General features: G+C 31.1%; 1 protein-coding gene across 1 annotated transcript; it reads left to right on the forward strand.

Annotated features, from left to right (window-relative positions):
• The first annotated feature begins 734 nt into the window (after positions 1-734).
• On the forward strand, positions 735-7,219 carry LOC148274184 (cuticle protein-like). The gene is made up of 2 exons (XM_088237460.1): positions 735-776; positions 6,440-7,219. Exons 1-2 carry the CDS (start codon positions 765-767, stop codon positions 7,127-7,129), a joined length of 702 nt encoding a protein of 233 aa, XP_088093586.1. The 5' UTR covers positions 735-764; the 3' UTR covers positions 7,130-7,219.
• The last annotated feature ends 12,215 nt before the right edge of the window (positions 7,220-19,434 follow it).

The following is a 19,434-nucleotide window of genomic DNA, read 5'->3' on the forward strand; positions in this document are numbered from 1 at the left end:
TCTACAGGGCTTATGACCTATAGTATAGTATAGTATAGAAATTGAAAAAATAATATTTTCAGGCGTTGCCTAGTATGTAGGTGAAATAATTCAATTAGATGAATCTCACCCGCATAAATGAAGGTTTTAGCTCTTTTACTTCACAAACATCAACAGATGAAAGAATTGAAGGAATATAGATGTTCAAATATAAGCAGAATGGTGAATGTTACACAGTGTGTAAAGTGGCCGCTTAAACCAGCCATTGACAGGTCATAAGCCCTGTAGATGCCTAGACTTCTATATTACCTTCTCTTAAATGTTCTTCATCTCTGTTGTAATATGTTAACAAAATATTGTTGATTAACCTTACCCTTATGTAACAGATTATTGAAGTATGCTGTATTTGGTGTACATATCTAGTGCCCTATGCACCACGCGGTGCAGGAAGAGTAATTATGATGAGGCATAATAATATTTTAAAATTCGTTTTTAAGGTTTGACTTGACCACTTCCAATTTATAATTATTCTATTTTTGGAATCCACACCTGCTTCTTGTATCATGACCCGGTGCAAGGTTTCATAAAGAATGGTCACAATTAACTCGCACTCTGACACACGGAGGTACCGCAACATATTGGCCATAGGTACACCCTCGGGCAGCTTTGGGGAACTCGGGGGAGGGAGGGAGGGAGGGAGGGAGGGAATCTAGATCGCGTATATAAGCGGCCGATTCACTTCAGATGTCACAGTTTACTTCTTGTCACTTAGTAAAACACACAAAATGGCATTCAAGGTGAGATATCGCTTCGAAAAATTGTTACGTTTTTAATTGATCCGATTAACACAAAAATTAATTAAATTATTTATCATTGAAAAACTTCATCTGTAAGAGCACATTTGACAGAAAGAAAAAAAAATCATTTTAATTTTTATATTTAAGTCTTAGTAAGGTACGAATTACAGATTTCAATTTTTTAAGCAACTTGACCCTTCCGATTTTTTATCTATCGCATTGGAACAATATATGTTACTGATATATTATTTAGTCAGTTTCTTAATGATTATAAATACTTTTTTACATAGAAATTAACCCACCAACGAATTTTTTTTTTAACCTTTTCAGGCCGGGTGTTAATTAAAATATACACGAATTACACCTACTGAAATTTAAAAACGGCGAGCTTATTTTTTAATTTCTGAAACCCCTAAGTACGTCTTTATTTTGGGCGCCTGTAATCAACATTACACAGAAAAGTTGGTTTTTATCTTTGACAGCTGATTTCTGGCAGGTTTGTTTGTTTTGGAGCAAATCCCTGTCGTCCTTTTTAATGATACGTAAAGCTAGTTTAAAACATATTTCAGTAAAATTTAATAAATTAGTTTTTTTAAAAAATAATAATGATTTAAAAAAATTTATAATTGATATTTATTTTGAGACCAGTCGTTTATAAAAAATGGACATTAAATCATTTTTAAAGTTCAAAAGATAAACAAACATTCAAAATACCGAAAAATTAAAAAAAATTCTTGAGTTTAAATAGAATAAACAATATTTTTTGTACCCATAGGAACTAATTCAGCTATGTAATGGTTAATAAATGATATTAATGAGAAACATAAAAAAAATAATTAATAATATAGTGTCCTTATTATTAATAGGGTTGCGGCTACTCAATTTTTTATGACTGAATGAAGTTTTGAAAAAATGGTAGAAACCGATAAATTGGTATCGGTTTCAGTAAAACTAATTTTCGGTCTTTCACTATTAATCCATTTGGAACCAATGCTTCCATTAGAGGCATATCAATATTTTTAGAATCAATCTTCAATTTTTTTATAATATCGGAATATTATTTGTGTCTTCGTTATGTGACAGTTCTGGCCAATGACATATAATACATAAAGAGTGTTCAAAAATAGCTATTTGAAGTTTCAAATTTTTCCTTTTTTATTTGATTAAAATATTTTATATCTTACCCATTTTAGATCTCAAAATGCTCCAAAATATCCACTTTTTTATGAAAATCATTTTTTTTTAAATTAACAAAATTAAATAATAAAAAATACTTAAATAGCCACTTTTGAACACATTCCTCAAATAGACACTTTATTTCTTTACTAGCTTTATCTAAGATATACAAAATACTACATAGCCCTCAACGATTTTAAAAAAACAGGTAAAATATCACGATAACTGATTAAAGATAGTATTATCAGTGCTACGATTTCGTAAAGTTTTGAGATTTGAAATTACTCCGCCCGTTACGTCTCAAGTTCTTTACGGTTAGTTGTCCTGATTAGTAGGTTAGCTTCCTGGTACCCAGAAATGTATTTTAACACTCTGTCATCGGTTGATTTCGGAGAACTAGTGACGCTGTTCAAATTAGTTCATTTTTATAAAAATCACTCATTCATTCATTATTCGCCAAACAATTTTTGAAATTAATATTTACCGCGCGTAAGAAAACATATTTCATATCAAATTTCCTGACGCACTAAACTTTTTCATTCATTATCATAGACACAAAACTAGCCAAAAGCTGTCAAAACTAAGAAAAATGAGTGTTAAAATACAGGCATTTGTCTACTTACGCCAATAATTGGATTGAATTTATCAATTAAACAATATGTATTTTTTGGTTTATTTCTGCATTGCATCACGTTTAATCACGATAAAGTCCGTTAGAGAATAAAGACACGGAAGGCAATCAACCACGAATTGAAACGCCATTTTCTTTTCACTAGTAACTTATTTATTTTATAACATGTCATTGGTTCTAGTTGTTACATTGTTATTGTCAAAACTACAACTTTTGCTCTGTTAGTTGTCATTTGATATCCAAAAAAGTAGATTCATTGCATTTTTCTTAGGTTAGAAAATTTGCTATAATACGATATTAAAACCACAAAAATAACTATTTAATAACAAGCGTGATAGTATGTCCATTTCATTAAAATAAAATCATAAACATAATAAGAACAAGCATATTTGAAAAAAATATTTACTTCTCGAAAATTAGAAATTAGCACAACCACGGAAACAAAATCTCCGAACAAGATAACCTCCTATAGGTTTTTAGAAAAAGTATTGATAATTCACGTATTTATCGTGTTTTGAGGTAAGACAATGTATTAACGAGTATAATAATTTATATAGTAAAAGTGTCTCTTCTCGTGAAATGCAAAAAACTATTTTTTTAAAAATCCGGGACTCTACGGGTTAATTTTATGGCACAAAAAAACGTGGTACAAAACATGCCTGTTTTATACTTATTTAAAATTCTTAATTTTAATGCTCATTTTTAATATTTTGATGGAATATCACAGAGTTTTTAACATTCGTTAAACATAATAACTACATTCTATTCCAGTTAAAGTGTTTTGCATAGAAAAAAAACAATATATAAAATATAAAAAAACTAACATTTTTACGAACTATCTAAATATTCCAACAATTAATGAAGTGCTTTATGCGTTAAGTTGTATCTTTTGATACCGGCTTATACGATTAAGTGTGTTGTCCAGATGTGCATTGAAATATACATAAATTTATGTGATAATTTTTAATTTTGATTTTTGCAATTATTTTATAACGTACTCGTTCATGCTTCCACTTTCTATTGTGCTGTATCCCAACTCGTAGAGTTTGGGATATGTCGCTTCAGTTCGTTTTTATCCAACAGACCAAATCATAAATCTGCAGAAATAGAGCTTTGAAGTTTTTTAACGAAATAAGCATAAATAATGACCAAACTTAAAACAAAACTCGTTTAAAAACCACTTAAATAATCTAAAAAATATATAGTTATTTTTATTTTTTTTTTAAGCTTTCTTAGAACTCCTGTACACTTAACTCAATTTCGTTAAAAACGGTCTGTTGGACAAAAACAAACTTAAGCGACTTTACTTTCTTTTTGTCATATATATGTACTCGTGTTTGTTTGAATAAATAAAAAAAATAACGTTGAATAAGAAAAAATAGAAACTAGTTTTGATATAATAATAAACAAAAAATCAAATACAAATAAACGAATTGTATGAAAAAATAAGACGTTTAATATTTACGTCTTGGTTACCGTAAAAACCTCCTCCTTTACATATGATTCGCTTTTCGTTTTTTATTAGTGATATGTTTCAGTCAAATTAATTTTAACTATTGTAAATGGGATAATTATCAAACGGGCTTTTGAATGAAATATTTTTCAAAAATAATAAATGAACTTATCATCATCATCACCATATTCCATTTCGCATCCAATGGTGCACAGGGTACTGCAATCAAACACCAAAAATGTACCGCGTTAAAAAATGTTTGAGTGGATATTTATTGAATTATAATATTCATCATCATCATTTTCTTTTCAACGGCATAAGTGCACCAATTGCAGCGTATTTCAATCATCTGTTACAAATTAAGGTGATCATTCTTGCGCTTCCGGTACCAGTCTATAAATAATGAAATACGTAAATTGCAATATTTCACGTCCACCCTGCCAGGAATCGATCTTGCGACCTCAAGCATTGTAAGCGAATGCGCCTACCACAACACTACGAGGTGGACATATCTCGACTCTATTTTCTTTTTCAGGATTTTAACCTGACGTGGCCATCAAGTCGAAAAAGCTTGTCCAGGGTCCTGGTGATATTTCACACCCAGAACTGTACTATTAATCTGCCTGGACATGGGCTAAATTTAAATTCAATTTTGGTTGGATAATAATGAAGAAAGCTTTTTTAAAACTAAGCTAGAATTATTTTTTTTATGTAGATGTATGCTATTATGTTTTTAGGTTTCGTAATTTTGAAATTACTCCACCCGTGACGTATCTAGTTGTTGTCGATGAATTGTCTTACTAGTGAGTTAGCTTCTCGAAAACCAAAAATCTATCACAAAAAGTAACAACGCTGATGAACGGGTCGATTCGCAAGAACTATTGACGTAGTAAGATATAGTTACTACGTCAATAGTTGAATGAATCGGGTTGTGGTCCCGTGGCTAGTGTCTCGGACTCACGGATCAAAGATCCGTAGTTCGAATCTCGCTCTACCCCAACTTGGTTCCCATTTTCTAATAGTGAGTTATTTACAACTCGTTGAAAATGGCCCTCAAAATTAAATATTTGCGTAAATTATTAGAACACAAATATTTCTTTTTACTAAAAAAAAAAAAGGTTCATTTAAAAAAAAAAGTTTTTATGAAATATTTTATACATTTTAAATCTTTGCCACGCAATTAAATGCTCTAGTTTACACCGCGTGTAAGAAAAAAAATATAGTCGATTTCCCGTATCACTGAACTTCTTTTTTGTGTATACTCCCGCTTTTTGGGTAATTTGAACAAAAGCTTATAATAAATTATTAAAATGATTTTTTAAATGTTTTTACAGTATTGTAACCGTAACAATGATTGATGTTTTAAAGTCCAAAAAATTAGGTTTAAACACGTAGTTTTAAATGCAAAACACAAAGTAAAATGGTGATCCCAGAAAGTCTTTATAAAACTTGAATCCGAGTTAATTTATTTTCGTTACAAAATACATTTGCATTGATTTAAAATGTATTGAAACTTCGATTAATCTATAAAAATAAAATGCATAAATCCGCCTATTTCTTCAGAGAATGTGTTGTATAAAAAACGTTGCCAAACTAAATTTATATGTATCACTGTTACATGTTGAAATAAAATTCCACATAATATTATATTACCATGAGAAAGTATCCATAGGATACCATTATATTTTAGGAATTCACACTTATTTCGTAACTTTAATAAGTTGGTCAGGTTTATCTGTGCAATAATAATTTATTAATAACACGTTAGAATTTGACACCGCGCTTTTTTAGATGGAATGACTTGCGTGTTACAAATTTAATAAAAGACTTCTCACGCAAAGGCAAACAAATTAAATCTACATGAGTTTTAAATGGTTATTAAAAATATGACATGTTATTTGAAGGTATGACGAATGTTTTCGTTAACTAATCTACTTATTTATTCATTTATTTTTTTGGACAACAGTCATATATTTTCTCAATCTGATAACTACTTATAAAGAAAAAGCTAGAGCCTTAATGATAAAGTGGCTTTATAGGAAATAATAATGATTATTTTAACAAATTAGGAATAAAAGTGTTTGTTGATTGCAAAAAATTTTTTTTGGATTTTTCCTTATTAAAAAAAAAAAAGTTTTTTTACACGTGAAGTGATACGGAGAATGCTTTTTTTGTCATTTTATTTATTTCATATTATTAAAAAACTTACAATTTGAAGGTATCCGTTTTGATTAAATTGTAAGCACTGTTTTTTTTTTGAAATGGATTTTGTTTCCAATAAAATAGCAAAAAAATATTCAAAAATAAAAACAACGTTTTTTTAACACGAGAAATGTAAATGAAAAACTTTTTATAAACAGTAACATTTTTTTAAAATAAATTTTTATGATTTTATTTTATCAGGTTTTCGCTTTCGCCTGCGTGTTGGCTGTTGCCAACGCCGGAGTGATTGCCCCCGTGGCTCACTATGCCGCCCCCTCCCACTATGCCGCCCCCGTAGCCCACTATGCCGCCCCAGCGCAAGTGTCACACTACGCCGCCCCCGCTCAAGTCCACTATGCCGCCGCCCCCGCTCAGGTCCACTATGCCGCCGCCCCAGTAGCCCACTACGCCGCCCCCGCTCAGGTCCACTACGCCGCCCCCGCCAAGGTTGCCTACGCTCCCGTCGAACAATACGCCCCCGCTGAATACAACTTCGAATACTCCGTCCATGACGAGCACACCGGAGACATCAAGAGCCAGAAGGAAGTCCGTCACGGAGACCAGGTACAGGGATCCTACTCCCTGATCGAAGCTGACGGAAGCCGTCGCGTTGTTGAGTACACCGCTGATGAGCACAGTGGATTCAACGCTGTTGTCCACCGTGAGCCCGGTCAGCACCCCGTTGCCGTCAAGCCCATCCTGAAGGTTGCCGCTCCCGTGTATGCCCACGCCGCCCCCGCTTACGCTCACGCCGCCCCCGCTTATGCCCATGCCGCTCCCGTGTACGCCCATGCCGCTCCCGCTTACTCTCATGCCGCCCCCGTGTACGCCCAAGCCGCCCCCGCCTACCACGGATACTCAGCCCCCGCCCAGTCCTACTACCACCATTAAGCCCTCACTTAATGACTGGCCGATTACGGAACTATTTATTTATTTAAGTAGATTTAATGTGTAAATAAATTATTCTCTGCTTTAAACCTATCAAATTCTTTAATTGTTTATTTTACTTTACTTTATTCCCCTATAGTTAACAATTTAAGATTAAATCCATATATATAGATATATATATTTATAATATATATTTTTTTTCTATTAAATATGTTCTGTAACTTGAATTATAAAGATAAAACTTTTATTTTATTGGTTGGTTGGAAGAAATTGCCATTTGGCAATAAGCCCGCCAATGTACAAATAACATTATGTACAAAAAGTCAAATAAATAAATAAATAGATAATATGTAAAAAGTACAACCTATGCAGATACACAAAAGTTTAACAAATGTCAACAAAGATGGAGAACATTTTATTTTTAAAAATATTTATTTAAAAGGTTTAAAGTGATCCTTGAAAATCTTACATTTTTAAAAAAATCTATAAATTATTTTTTATTTATTCATACAAATACTTTATCATTACAAAAAAAAACAAAATTACGTATCCCAAACTATATGAGGCCAAGATCTCTATGTTGAGTGAGGAAAATGGAAAGTGAAAGCATGTAGGTATATTGGGCTATGTATAGCGTGTGAGCTCGCCAATATATGACAGTAAAAAAATTATTGTCTTTGAATTTCCTAGAGTTTTAACCATCGAAAAAAAAGAAGATTGCAAATAAAATCAACAGACAATGGAAATTTGATGTGTATTATTTTAATAGATTGTTTATAACAGAAAAATACATAGAGAAATATGCATTTTTATTTTTTGTAATAAAAACAGTCTAGTAAATTCGAATAAATAAAAGTACGCTTTATATTAACAATATGAATTAAAATGCAAAAATAACATTGAATACTTGAAAAATAAATATTACTGAGTGTTACAAACATAATTTAAAAAACGGATAGCGATTAAAAGTAAAAACTATCTTTAGTTTAATTCTTATAGCGATAAATACATAAACATTATAAAACAGGAGTTATACAAATACAAAAATAATATTGTAACTACACGGTTAAATTTCGAAACACCACGCAATTTTTTTTCTCGGCTACGCTATGTAAAATGAAAAAAAATATTTAAATTAATAATTTCATCACGTCATGAAGTCGCCCCTGGGTAGCGCCTGCTAACGTCAATCAACAAAAACATCCTCGTTTTAATTACAATATTTCGGCTACGCCATAAATCTCTTTTTTTAAATAATTTCTCACGTCACAAAGTCGCCCCTGGGTAGCGCCTGCTAACGTCAATCAACAAAAACATCCTCGTTTTAATTACAATATTTCGGCTACGCCATGAATCTCTTTTTTTAAATAATTTCTCACGCCACAAAGTCGCCTCTGGGTAGCGCCTGCTAACGTCAATCAACAAAAACATCCTCGTTATTATAACAGTATTTCGGCTACGCCATGAATTTCTTATAAAAAATGTCAAAACGTCACAAAGCCACTCTCTGAGTGTCGCTACTGACATTATTTACAAAAACATAATTATTTGTGCTTTTTTCAGGTACGCAATTTTTTTTTTAAATACACCTACCTAACCGATAAAATACTATTAGTAATTAAACCAAGGTGTGCTTTAAAGTTCCGTATGGCCAAATAATATTATTTATTACTAGAATATTATTGACAAGTAGTTCATGTAGCTTTACTTCTGAGAGCTCAACTGCTATGTTTTTCTATGGTTATGTTAATGTCATCTGTCATGTATTGGCGAGCTCACAGGCTATACTTACGCCGGTATATTATTAAATAATAGCGAAAATACAAATCAAAAAAATAATAACAAACATATATTTCCAATAAACATATTAACAACACGCATAAAATTATATAAATCTATGCAATATCTCGCAGCAGTCCCTTGCAGTGGTCTTTTCCCTTGGACAAAATTCAAACTTATACACTCTTTCTGAAAATGACTTTCGTTTTGGAGAATATTTTTTTTTCATCTAGACGTGTATAATCAATATTTATTTATACCCACTTCTACAATTCACTAAAATGACGTTTATAGTTTAAGACCGTTTTCACAATGCGAAATATCTACAAAAAGTAATATTTTCAAAAGAAGGTTTTTTAATGATAAAAAAATTACCACTAGGATTTTAACAAACTCAAAAATACTGTTTTATTGAAATTCTACAACTTAACTCATATACTGGAAATCAATATCTGTTGGTACATTTAAAGATAAAACTAAAAAGTCCACATTTTGCCATTTTGAAGATAAAAATGCAGAAATTATCACAATAAGCTATTTTATACGTGAATAAAAGATCGAAATTTATTTTCGTCATAATAATGCTTTTTCAAGTTAAAACGAAAATACGAAGTCCTTTTTATTTTGATACAAAAAAACTTCAGTGGGAAGATATGCTATTTTTTTATATTATTTAAATAATTATTACACTGAAAGTTATTTATTGACTGAAATCACCTCATTTGGTTCTAAAGTTATAATGTTTTGGAAATCTCACAATCAGAAAACTTTGTTTCCTGGACATTTCGTTTAATATAACTAAAAGATATTATAGAAGAAGTGGAATTATTTATTGAAAAAACCCAAACTTTCCTAATTTTCATAAAAACGATATACTACGTATTTTGTGATAGGAATGAATGGAAAAGTTCATTTGTGTAAGGATGTAAAATATAAGTTTACTTTTGAATGAAATCATGTTTAACTCTTTTTTTGTAATATTTTATATGCCTACGTTTACCTATGCATAGATATGTCATTTCGGTAATATTTTCATATAACTACTCAATGAAATGATAATCTAACTAGATCTTATATAACATAATCATCGATTTCTGTCAAAAACACATTTTGGTTTTTTGTAGATATTTCGCCTTGTGAATACGCTCCTCAAATTGACGTATGTATAGCAATGAAAGCGCCCCCCCCTTTTCCAAAACTATTTACGTTTTACATAATATATTCCTAATTAATTTTTCACGTTCTTACATTCAAAACTCATTCGTACTCATTTAACTTTAAAAATGGAATTAAAATTGTACACATAAGCAAAAAAGGAAGCACTTTTAATAACTTAGAAAAATTATAAATTAGAATGACTAAATATGGTTTGAAATCAAATAAATTTAAGCAACAGTTCTATTTCAATATGTTTCTTCTCCCTAAATCCACAGAAAAACCCCCAGTTTCAACCCCATCTCTTCTCTTTTAGCCACACCCATTGTATCCTCACTGTGTAAATTTAATATTATGTTAGTTTGTAATTAACCCCAAATAATCCATTTTTTACAAAAATCTCCTCACACCGGTCATTGACCAGTCGGTTCCGAATGCTGGGTTATGACCAAAAGAGATGAAAACAAGGCATTAGAATTTATTTATTTAAGGAATTATTCAGTCTAGTAGCAAACACATTTCCTTGAAAGAAAACTATGAAAAAAGATAGTTGGTGCTGTCAACCAGAAAAAAGTATGAAGGAGACTGTTTAATTATGAATTAAAAGTCACTATTTGGCCAACCCAAGATTGCACAATTTATAAGAATGAGAAGATTACTAGGGTTGGGCCATGTGCACAGAATGAATGATAGTCGTACCCCCAAAAACAATCTTTCTACCATTCAGGCAGAAGAAGCAGAGGCGGACCAAAATTAAAATGGTTGGATAATGTGGAAAGTTACATTACAGCAGTTGGCCTGAGGAACTGGGGAGGAGCCACAGGGCGCAGGGAGGAATGGAGACCGATTCTGGAGGAGGCCATGGCCTACAACGGGCTGTAGCGCTACTGATGCCGACTATTCTCCGACTGTCAAAACTAAAAGATACAGGTTCTATATTGGATACGGTGGCATCCGTAGTGTAATGGCCAAGACGCTTGACTCATGCGCGGAAGGTTGCAGTCACCACCGATTCCCGGTTGGAATAAATTTATGTTTTATGATAAATTGTGATTTTTATCAAGCCTTGGGGTTTGGTGCTGTAATTCATCACTGTAATTGAACCTCCCGAGGAGTTGTGCTGCATAAAAAAATAAAAGAAATAACTTCGTAATCCCTGGGGAGAATTTATTTTCAACTATACAGATATGGCTTCCGTTTCTTTCGATTGTGGTCAACCTCCTGGCTGCAATCACCAATCAATAGTTCTTTTATAATCTCATTTCGAGAAATTGCTTCACTCAACTAAGTAGCGTAATTAAGCGACGCCCACAAATATGCTCCATTAAATTAGATACCTTCGTATGCATCGATTTATGTTTAATGATAATTGTCTTGTTCGGCGGCTCTTCGGCCCAGTTCAAAACGATTACAAGTATAAAATATTTTTTTTAAATTTTTTAAATTGAGAGTTTTGACAGAAAATTATCACTTTCATTTTAGAAAATATACAATAAACACCATTGTTTTTAACATGAGAATGCTCGATGTTCATAAAAAAAGAAAAAAAATAACATTACTAGAAAGAAAACGATAATGAAATAACATAAAATGTATTCTCCTTGTTGTCTAGTAGTCAACGCGTTTGCCTACCATGCAAGATATAAAATGTTTGATTCTCGCTATGGTTGACATATTTCATACGAATTTCAATTAATTTCTTTTCACGATCCCAACCTTGTCACCAGAAGTGAAAGTTTGCTTTTAATCAAATCTTATAAGATCAACTTTTGTTTTTATGCCCCAATGTCCAGAATGTGTGGATTGGTCGATCCGTCAAACAACTTGGAGTTCTTTGGAATAAATCTTCCAGCTTTTTGTAGATCTCTTCACCATTAACACAGAGTGGGATGAAAATGGATTGGCACAGGTTAGCCCAAAGTTTTATTTGTAGATTTTGTAAATAAGTGTGAACCATTTTAGTAGCCCTTGTTTGTCTTCGCTTCATAGATTTTTTTCCTTTTGTTCAGTTTCTTGTACAAATGTTTGTTCTTGTAATTGACAGGCCGTACATATGAAAAAAAAAATATTTATTATGTTTGTGTGACTATATATGAATGTACGTGCAAGTATGTTTATGAATGCATTGCAAGTGCCCTGAATCAATATGGATTTTATAGCGAGTCGGGGCAAGTTCACAGGCATGGGTCGTTCCTGGTCGTGTCACTATAAGCTATGTCTTGGTACCCAATAAATATATGTAAAATGTTATTTATAAAATATAAGAAAATACTTCCGGGACGAGTGACTGAAGCGTATGACAGATCGTCTTTCCTTCAATAAACTAAAATGATGGGCCTGTTTTGTTGGCTCGTGGTGTAGTGGTCAGCGGGTTTGCCTTCTATGGAAGAGGTCTCGGGTTCGATTCTCGACATGGTTGACATGAAATATTTATTCAAAAAGGTTTTTTTATTGATCAATTTTTGATTTGTTGTTATTTTTACACTGGAATATTTTAAATTCACTGGACTAGCGCCTGAACCGTAAGACTGAACATCTTACTTTCATGTAACAAAATTGATCAAGATATGCTGCGATTGGTGTACCATTGCAATACCCTATTCACCAGTGGCACAAAGGTGATGATGATGATGAAAACACATTATTACTAATAACACACAACTCCATATACATTCTTAACTTTCACAGCCTGTATAAAGTACAAAATTTTTTAAAAACTTATTTGAATAAAATGTCAACTATCACAACAATTTTCATAGAAGGCAATGTCAAACAAATTAGGAGGTAACTTTTTCTCGAATTGTACTTGGAACTTTATCAGAGTAACGCCACGCGACGTTTTCTATTGGATTTGCTAAAGAACATTCTCAATTCTAGTTAGGAGTTCAAATTAATTTAGTAACACATTTTTTATGCAATGTATCCGCGGTAAATATCTACACGGTGTATAATTGGAAAATATCAATACGTTTCATAACGTCCGTCAAAAATGGGTCCTAAATTTACTGCAGTTATAAATTAGAGCAGATTTTGTTGATTTACATGAGAATTATGCTCGTATCACATGGCAAAGAAAACGGTACAAGATCTTGCGCAAGATTTGACCTTATGAATATTATGTCGTGTATTACAAAAACTAGGCGAAATCTTTGGTTATATTCTGAAAAATTATAACTCGTCCTACCAAGATCTGCCTGCATCCCACGCCTGTGATACTGTTAACAGTCAACTTCAATTGTCCACGCACACTTGTTGCTAGGTGACGTTATTTTTATCCTCGGTCTTGTTTGTTTATTGCACTTTTTTACGTCACGCTTGCCTTTATTTGCTGGAAATAATGATTTTCAGGGTCCGAGTTTTTTGGAAACCTGTTGTTCCTTTTTTGGTAGTCGCATCATCACAAGATATATCGTTTTGTCAACTGTGAAACTGCCCGCTGTCTGCCATGGCGCCAAAAACATCTGCGTACCACGCATGTTTAGACACATATAATTTTTTTTTATTTTAAATTTTATAAATAAACCCTTGCGGGTTACATACATTTAACAAAATATTCTTGCTTTTAAAATTTATATTCTACTATTAATGATAATATTTTAATCATCTTTTGTAAAGGTTGTCTCAGTCTTTTGTTTGATTTCAGTCCATGGTGTATTAGTCTCGACTGTCCTTGTCTCATTTTAGAAGGTTGTATATGATATTTTTCTGATATTCTCGTATTGTGTTAATGTTTACAACTTTTTTTTTCATGTTTCAGTTCTTCGTCTATAATTAGATCGGTGGCTAATTTATGAATAAACTTTAAGAATTCTAATTCTAAGAGTTCAGTTACATTAAATTGCTTAGTTTGTTAAAGATGTTATTTATATACGTATTTTTTTATTTATTTGTTTGTTTTGCGATACAAAAGCCTTTTCCAATATAAAATATAACAGAATAATAAATTATGACAAAACACCTCAAAGGTGACACGCCATTGAAAGAAAAATAAAACATTATAATTTAAATACGAATTACGTTGTATGTAAATAAAAATCAATATTTAAACATGAATACGTAATAAGAAAAATAAAAATGTGTATCAGTATTTCCGTCCACTTTTTACTGCCCAAAAAATAATTGCTAAAATTATATTAAAAAAGCCTAGAACTTATTCTTAAAATTAATTTTTTGAAGAACTAGATATACCTTCAATTAATAACAACAAGACTTAATTTTTTATTTTACAGTCATTATCATGGTACTAATTAATCATTAAAATCACCAATCAATACTGTGATGATTTAGATTTATTTTATACCACGCCGCTGATGATCAAGTCCAGTGTTTTGAAAAAGAATTAACAATTAAAAATTAAAATAGTGATTAATTCTTCACTTTTGTTACCTCTTTACTCTTGTATGTATAATTATTTTATATTTTTATTATTGTTTAGTATTAATATTTATATAAACATTATTGTAATATTATTGTAAATATTATTGTTTAGTATTAATATTAATAGTTATAGATGTAATATTTCTTTTTTTATATATAAATACTGTTGACCATTGTGTACTTTTCTCGATAATTTTGTTCTTTTTTAATATTATGCTATTTTTTTATGTATTTTTTTTCACTGATTTTATTGTAATTATGTAAAAGGTTCGTGGAACCGTAAATGAATAAATAAATAACATATTTAAAAAGCATCTACCGTACAAACTTTCAAAGAAAAAAAACCCACTAATTTAAAAAATTCTCGAAACCCTAGATTTTCAAATAATTTACCTTTCCACAGACGCAACACAACTGCGGCTTGAAATCATTATTCAAATCTTCCGGAAATATTAAAATCAATAGCAAATATTAGAACATTAAAATATATTTTAAAAAAAAACGTGAGGCCCACCTTATCCTGAACTCCATACAGTAAAATATTGTGTATATTTTAGAATTGAAAAACTAATTTTAAAGAATCTGTTCCATAGAGTAAAATTAAAATGAAATACAAATATACATAAACATATAAAAATATAAAAATATAAATGAATGTCAAATGAACTTCCTCTCTAAGCACGAGTTTTCACTTTATAAGAGAGGTAGAAAACATATAATTAACTATGTATGTACAACATATTTATAACTTTATACTTACGTTTTCAAAAAAAATATTTCAATAAAAAAAAAGTATTTGAAATAAGTCGGTTTTAATTTTAAAAAATACAAATTAATAGTTGTTTGTTCATCATAAAATATTTAAATTTAGCATAGAAATGATTTGAATTCACAGAGACTTAAGAAACACGCATTGTGTAAACTGCCCCACTGAAAAAGAACTGCCCTATATAAAACAGCAAATAAAATGGCCCAAGATTTGGCACAATACTTATTGTACCAGAAATTGTACAAGATCTTACGCAAGACAAGTACCATTTTTTGACCAATGTGATACGAGCCTTATACTAGGTAATAATATATTTATTTATTTATTTTACTCACAGATTATTGACAGTTTATTTAATGTACTTTTGTGCACCTCATTGTTTTTATAATCATTTCTTGCTAGAAATAAAATCTGTATTGAGTCGTGAGTCGTTTGAGTCGTGAGAATTTTTGTGATTGTTTTAAATGGTTCGTTCTTTTTTTATAAATTTTAATATTCTCAATCGCTACCTCTCTGATTAAAATGTTTAAATATTAATACCAATCCTGTCAAGATTTTTTTTTCTAAAACAATTTGGGCTTACTCAAAATATGAGGTTCACTTCTGACAGTACTAAGACTAACCCAAAAAAAAACAAGATTAAATACTAAAACAAAACCTCACTTTTTGCGTACACATATTTGTACGCTGGTGGGCTTATTGCCATCTGGCTGTTTTTTTTCAATAAAAAAATAAAACATATTGTGTTATTTATATAATTTTAGCTTTAAAACACAAGATTAGAAGCGTAGATTAAAAAATAAAACTAAAAATGTGTGCAGTTATATACATTGTTTAATACAGCCTCCACAAATGCATTATATGTTCTAGTTTTGTACGTTATTTAATATAAACAGCTCCTTTATAGGTATGCAGAGAGAAATGTAATCTACCTATGTGTAGTGTTTTAAACTGTTTTAAAGTTTAGTCAATGTCTTACTGCATATTACGTTTCTATGTTTATTCTCGCCTCGCAGTCCATCTTGTGGTATAGTGGTCATCGCGTTTGCCTACTATGAAAGAGATCTCGGCTACGATTACCATCATGGAATATTCGACATGAGATATTTATTTAAAAATATTTTTTACACTGGATTATTTCACAGTCCCTGGACTGGCACCTGAAGCGTAAGGCTGATCATCTTACCTTCATGTAACAAAAATGATCAAGAAACGCTGTGATTAGTGTTCAAATGCAGTGCCCTATGCACCATTAAATGCGGAAAGGGAATGCTGATGTATATTCTCACACGTAAAAAAAAACATTAGTTAGTATCCTCGGACGGCTTACTCCAGTAAGGACATATTATTTTAATTGTTTAAAAATGTAAGTTTTAAATAGATGCATTTATTTATTAACATCGTTTTTATAGATTTCTATATGCTTAATTAATTAGTTCATAACATCTAAAGAACTAATATAAATTTTTAAAAACATTTTTTTTTTTTATCAAAATTTCTCAAGAAAATTATTTTTCAAATTATTTTTTCATGTTTCAATTCTATATATTTCTTTTATTTCTTCATGTAACTAAGCATACAGCTTTAATCCCTTGTACAATGAGTTTTGGAATTCTGTTTTTCTCCTCATTGGTAATCTTATCATTTTTTATCCCTAGTTTCATAAGTATGACATTGTTGGGTAAATTGGATAATATTTTTTATTTTATATATCCTCTTAATTATTAGATACTAATCTTCAATGAGAATAGTAAATGAAGAATGAGGTAAAAAAATATGAGAAATTAAAGAAGAAAAAGGAATGTTTCTTTAGATAAGATTAAAACACAGCTATTGATAAAAGCCACAAATGTTCTCATATTCAATGTTTAAACAATTATTTCCTCAAAATGCATTTTTTCTTCAGCCTTATTCTCTCCACTGCTGGATAAAGGCCTCTTCCAAACGTCTCCATTTCTTCCTATCACCCGCTTTCATCATCCACGTTTTACCGGCAATAGAGGCAATGTCGTCGACCCATCTTTTCTGTGGCCTTCCAATACTTCTTTTGTTTGCCCACGGTCTCCGCTTAATTATTCTGGGTGTCTACCTGTCATCATTTTGTCTCGCCAAGTGTCCTGCCCACTGCCATTTCAATTTCGCTGCATGATCCATGATATCCACAACTCCGGTTCGGCGCCTTTTTTCTTCATTTCTTACTTTGTCTCTTAGAGATACACCGAGCATCTGTCTTTCCATGAATCGTTGTGTGCATTTTAATTTCTGGCTTTTTTCTTGTGTTATAGACATGGTTTCTATTCCGTATATTGTCACCGGCAATATGCACGATTTATATACTTGTCTTTTCAAGCACATAAGGACTTTTTTAGTTTCTTACATATATTTAAGTTTGCCAAAAGCAAAAACTGCTTGCCCAAAAAACTTGCCCAACTTAGCCCTATTCTTCTGGTAACTCCGCTATCTGGTTATCTTTGCCAAGTTTGACTTTGTGTACTAGATATATATATATATTAATCAACCACTTCGATTTTATTATTGTTAATGAAAATGTCTCGTCCCGTTGGACTCATATTCTTTGTTTTATGAATATTCATTTCCAAACCAATTCTTTTTGAAGCCTCATGTAGTTTTATAATCATTTCGCCTAGTTCATCCATGTTTTTATTTATGACCACTATATCATCTGCAAATCTGAGGTGACTCAAGTACATGCCATCGATCTTTACACCTTTATTTTCCCAATCGAGGGTTTTAAATACATCCTCTAAGGCTAGCGTATAGAGCTTTGGCGATATTGTGTCCCCTTGTCTGACACTTTTCTCTATTTTGATTTTATAAGTTTTTGTGTCCTCATTAATTCTCACATCCATAGTAGCGTTGTCATAAATGAATTTTATTAATCTTATGTATCTAGATTCAACTCGGGCATTTTGGAGTGCTTCAATAACAGCCCATTTTTCAACTGAGTCAAACGCTTTTCGATAGTCGATAAAAGCTAAATGTACTGTTATGTTGAATTCAGTTGACTTTTCTATGAGTAATCAAATAGATTGGATGTGGTTTCTAGTTCCAAAGCCTTTGCGAAAGCCTGCTTGTTCTACAGAAAATGCGTTTAGTAAAACCCAATCAACTTTTTTTACAAAATACTTCCTCCACACATATTCCAATTTCACAACCTATATTTTATAAATAGTGTAAACTTTTCAAAAACCATACCATCTTGACGATGTTGTGATAGTGATAATATCGGTTATTAACCTATCAAAATTTGTATAAACGTGTCGTTAATTATAATTTTCATTTTATTAATTACAATAAACTTTTAGCTAATAAAATGATTAAATAATATGAATATTTTAAGTTCTTGTGCTAGATGGATATAAATACCCATAACCTATAACATAATATTGGCTTTAGCATCTCCCCGCTCAGAATATGATTATATTATTACTAGCGAACCCGACAGACGTTGTCCTGTCCGAAGATTGGCTTGCCTGCTATTACCTTGGAAAAAGATTTTTCATTGATAAGTATGTACTTAGGTACTTGTTTATGATTAAATTCCATAACAAAAAAAAAAAAAAATCATATATTGAATTTAAGTAGGTACCTAGGCACTTGTTTATGGTTGAATTCCAAAACATAAAATAATTCATTTTCGAATATAGAATTATTTTTGTTAATGTTGAATTTGGCTCTTCTCACCGACAGGGGAGCACTTTATTCATGAAAACGACTTTCAAAAATGTATTTATTTTAAAAAGAAATAAATGGAAAGAAATAATAAGGAATGTAAGGAAAGTATCTGACTGGGATCCGTCGATGAAAAAAAAGATTTTTGCTTCTTACTTTTTTTCGCAGATTCGATTGGATTTTAATATTTACGAACACGCATCGCGCAAAGATCTACATTTCACTGAAAACCGCGAGTAAATCGGTTAAGCCGTTTAGAAGAAGTTCAGAGACATCACACGTACACAAGAATTATATATAAAGATATGCTGATAAATGATAAAGATGGTTCTCTTATTTATTTATTAATTTTAATTCAGTTAGATTATTGAAAATCTAAAAACGACAAAAAAAACAACATAACGTATTTTTTAAGATTACACAAATTATAAAATCATTTGCTTCACTTATAGTCAAGTTATTGAATTAAAATTTATTTTTGCAGGTTCGTGTCCACCCCCGATTTAATCTGGCTAGCCTAGGTTGATGCTTCCCC

This window comes from Micrasema longulum, unplaced genomic scaffold, assembly GCF_059751315.1.
Source record: "Micrasema longulum isolate JH-2025_06_02 unplaced genomic scaffold, ASM5975131v1 h1tg001729l, whole genome shotgun sequence".
NCBI classification, from domain to species: domain Eukaryota; kingdom Metazoa; phylum Arthropoda; class Insecta; order Trichoptera; family Brachycentridae; genus Micrasema; species Micrasema longulum.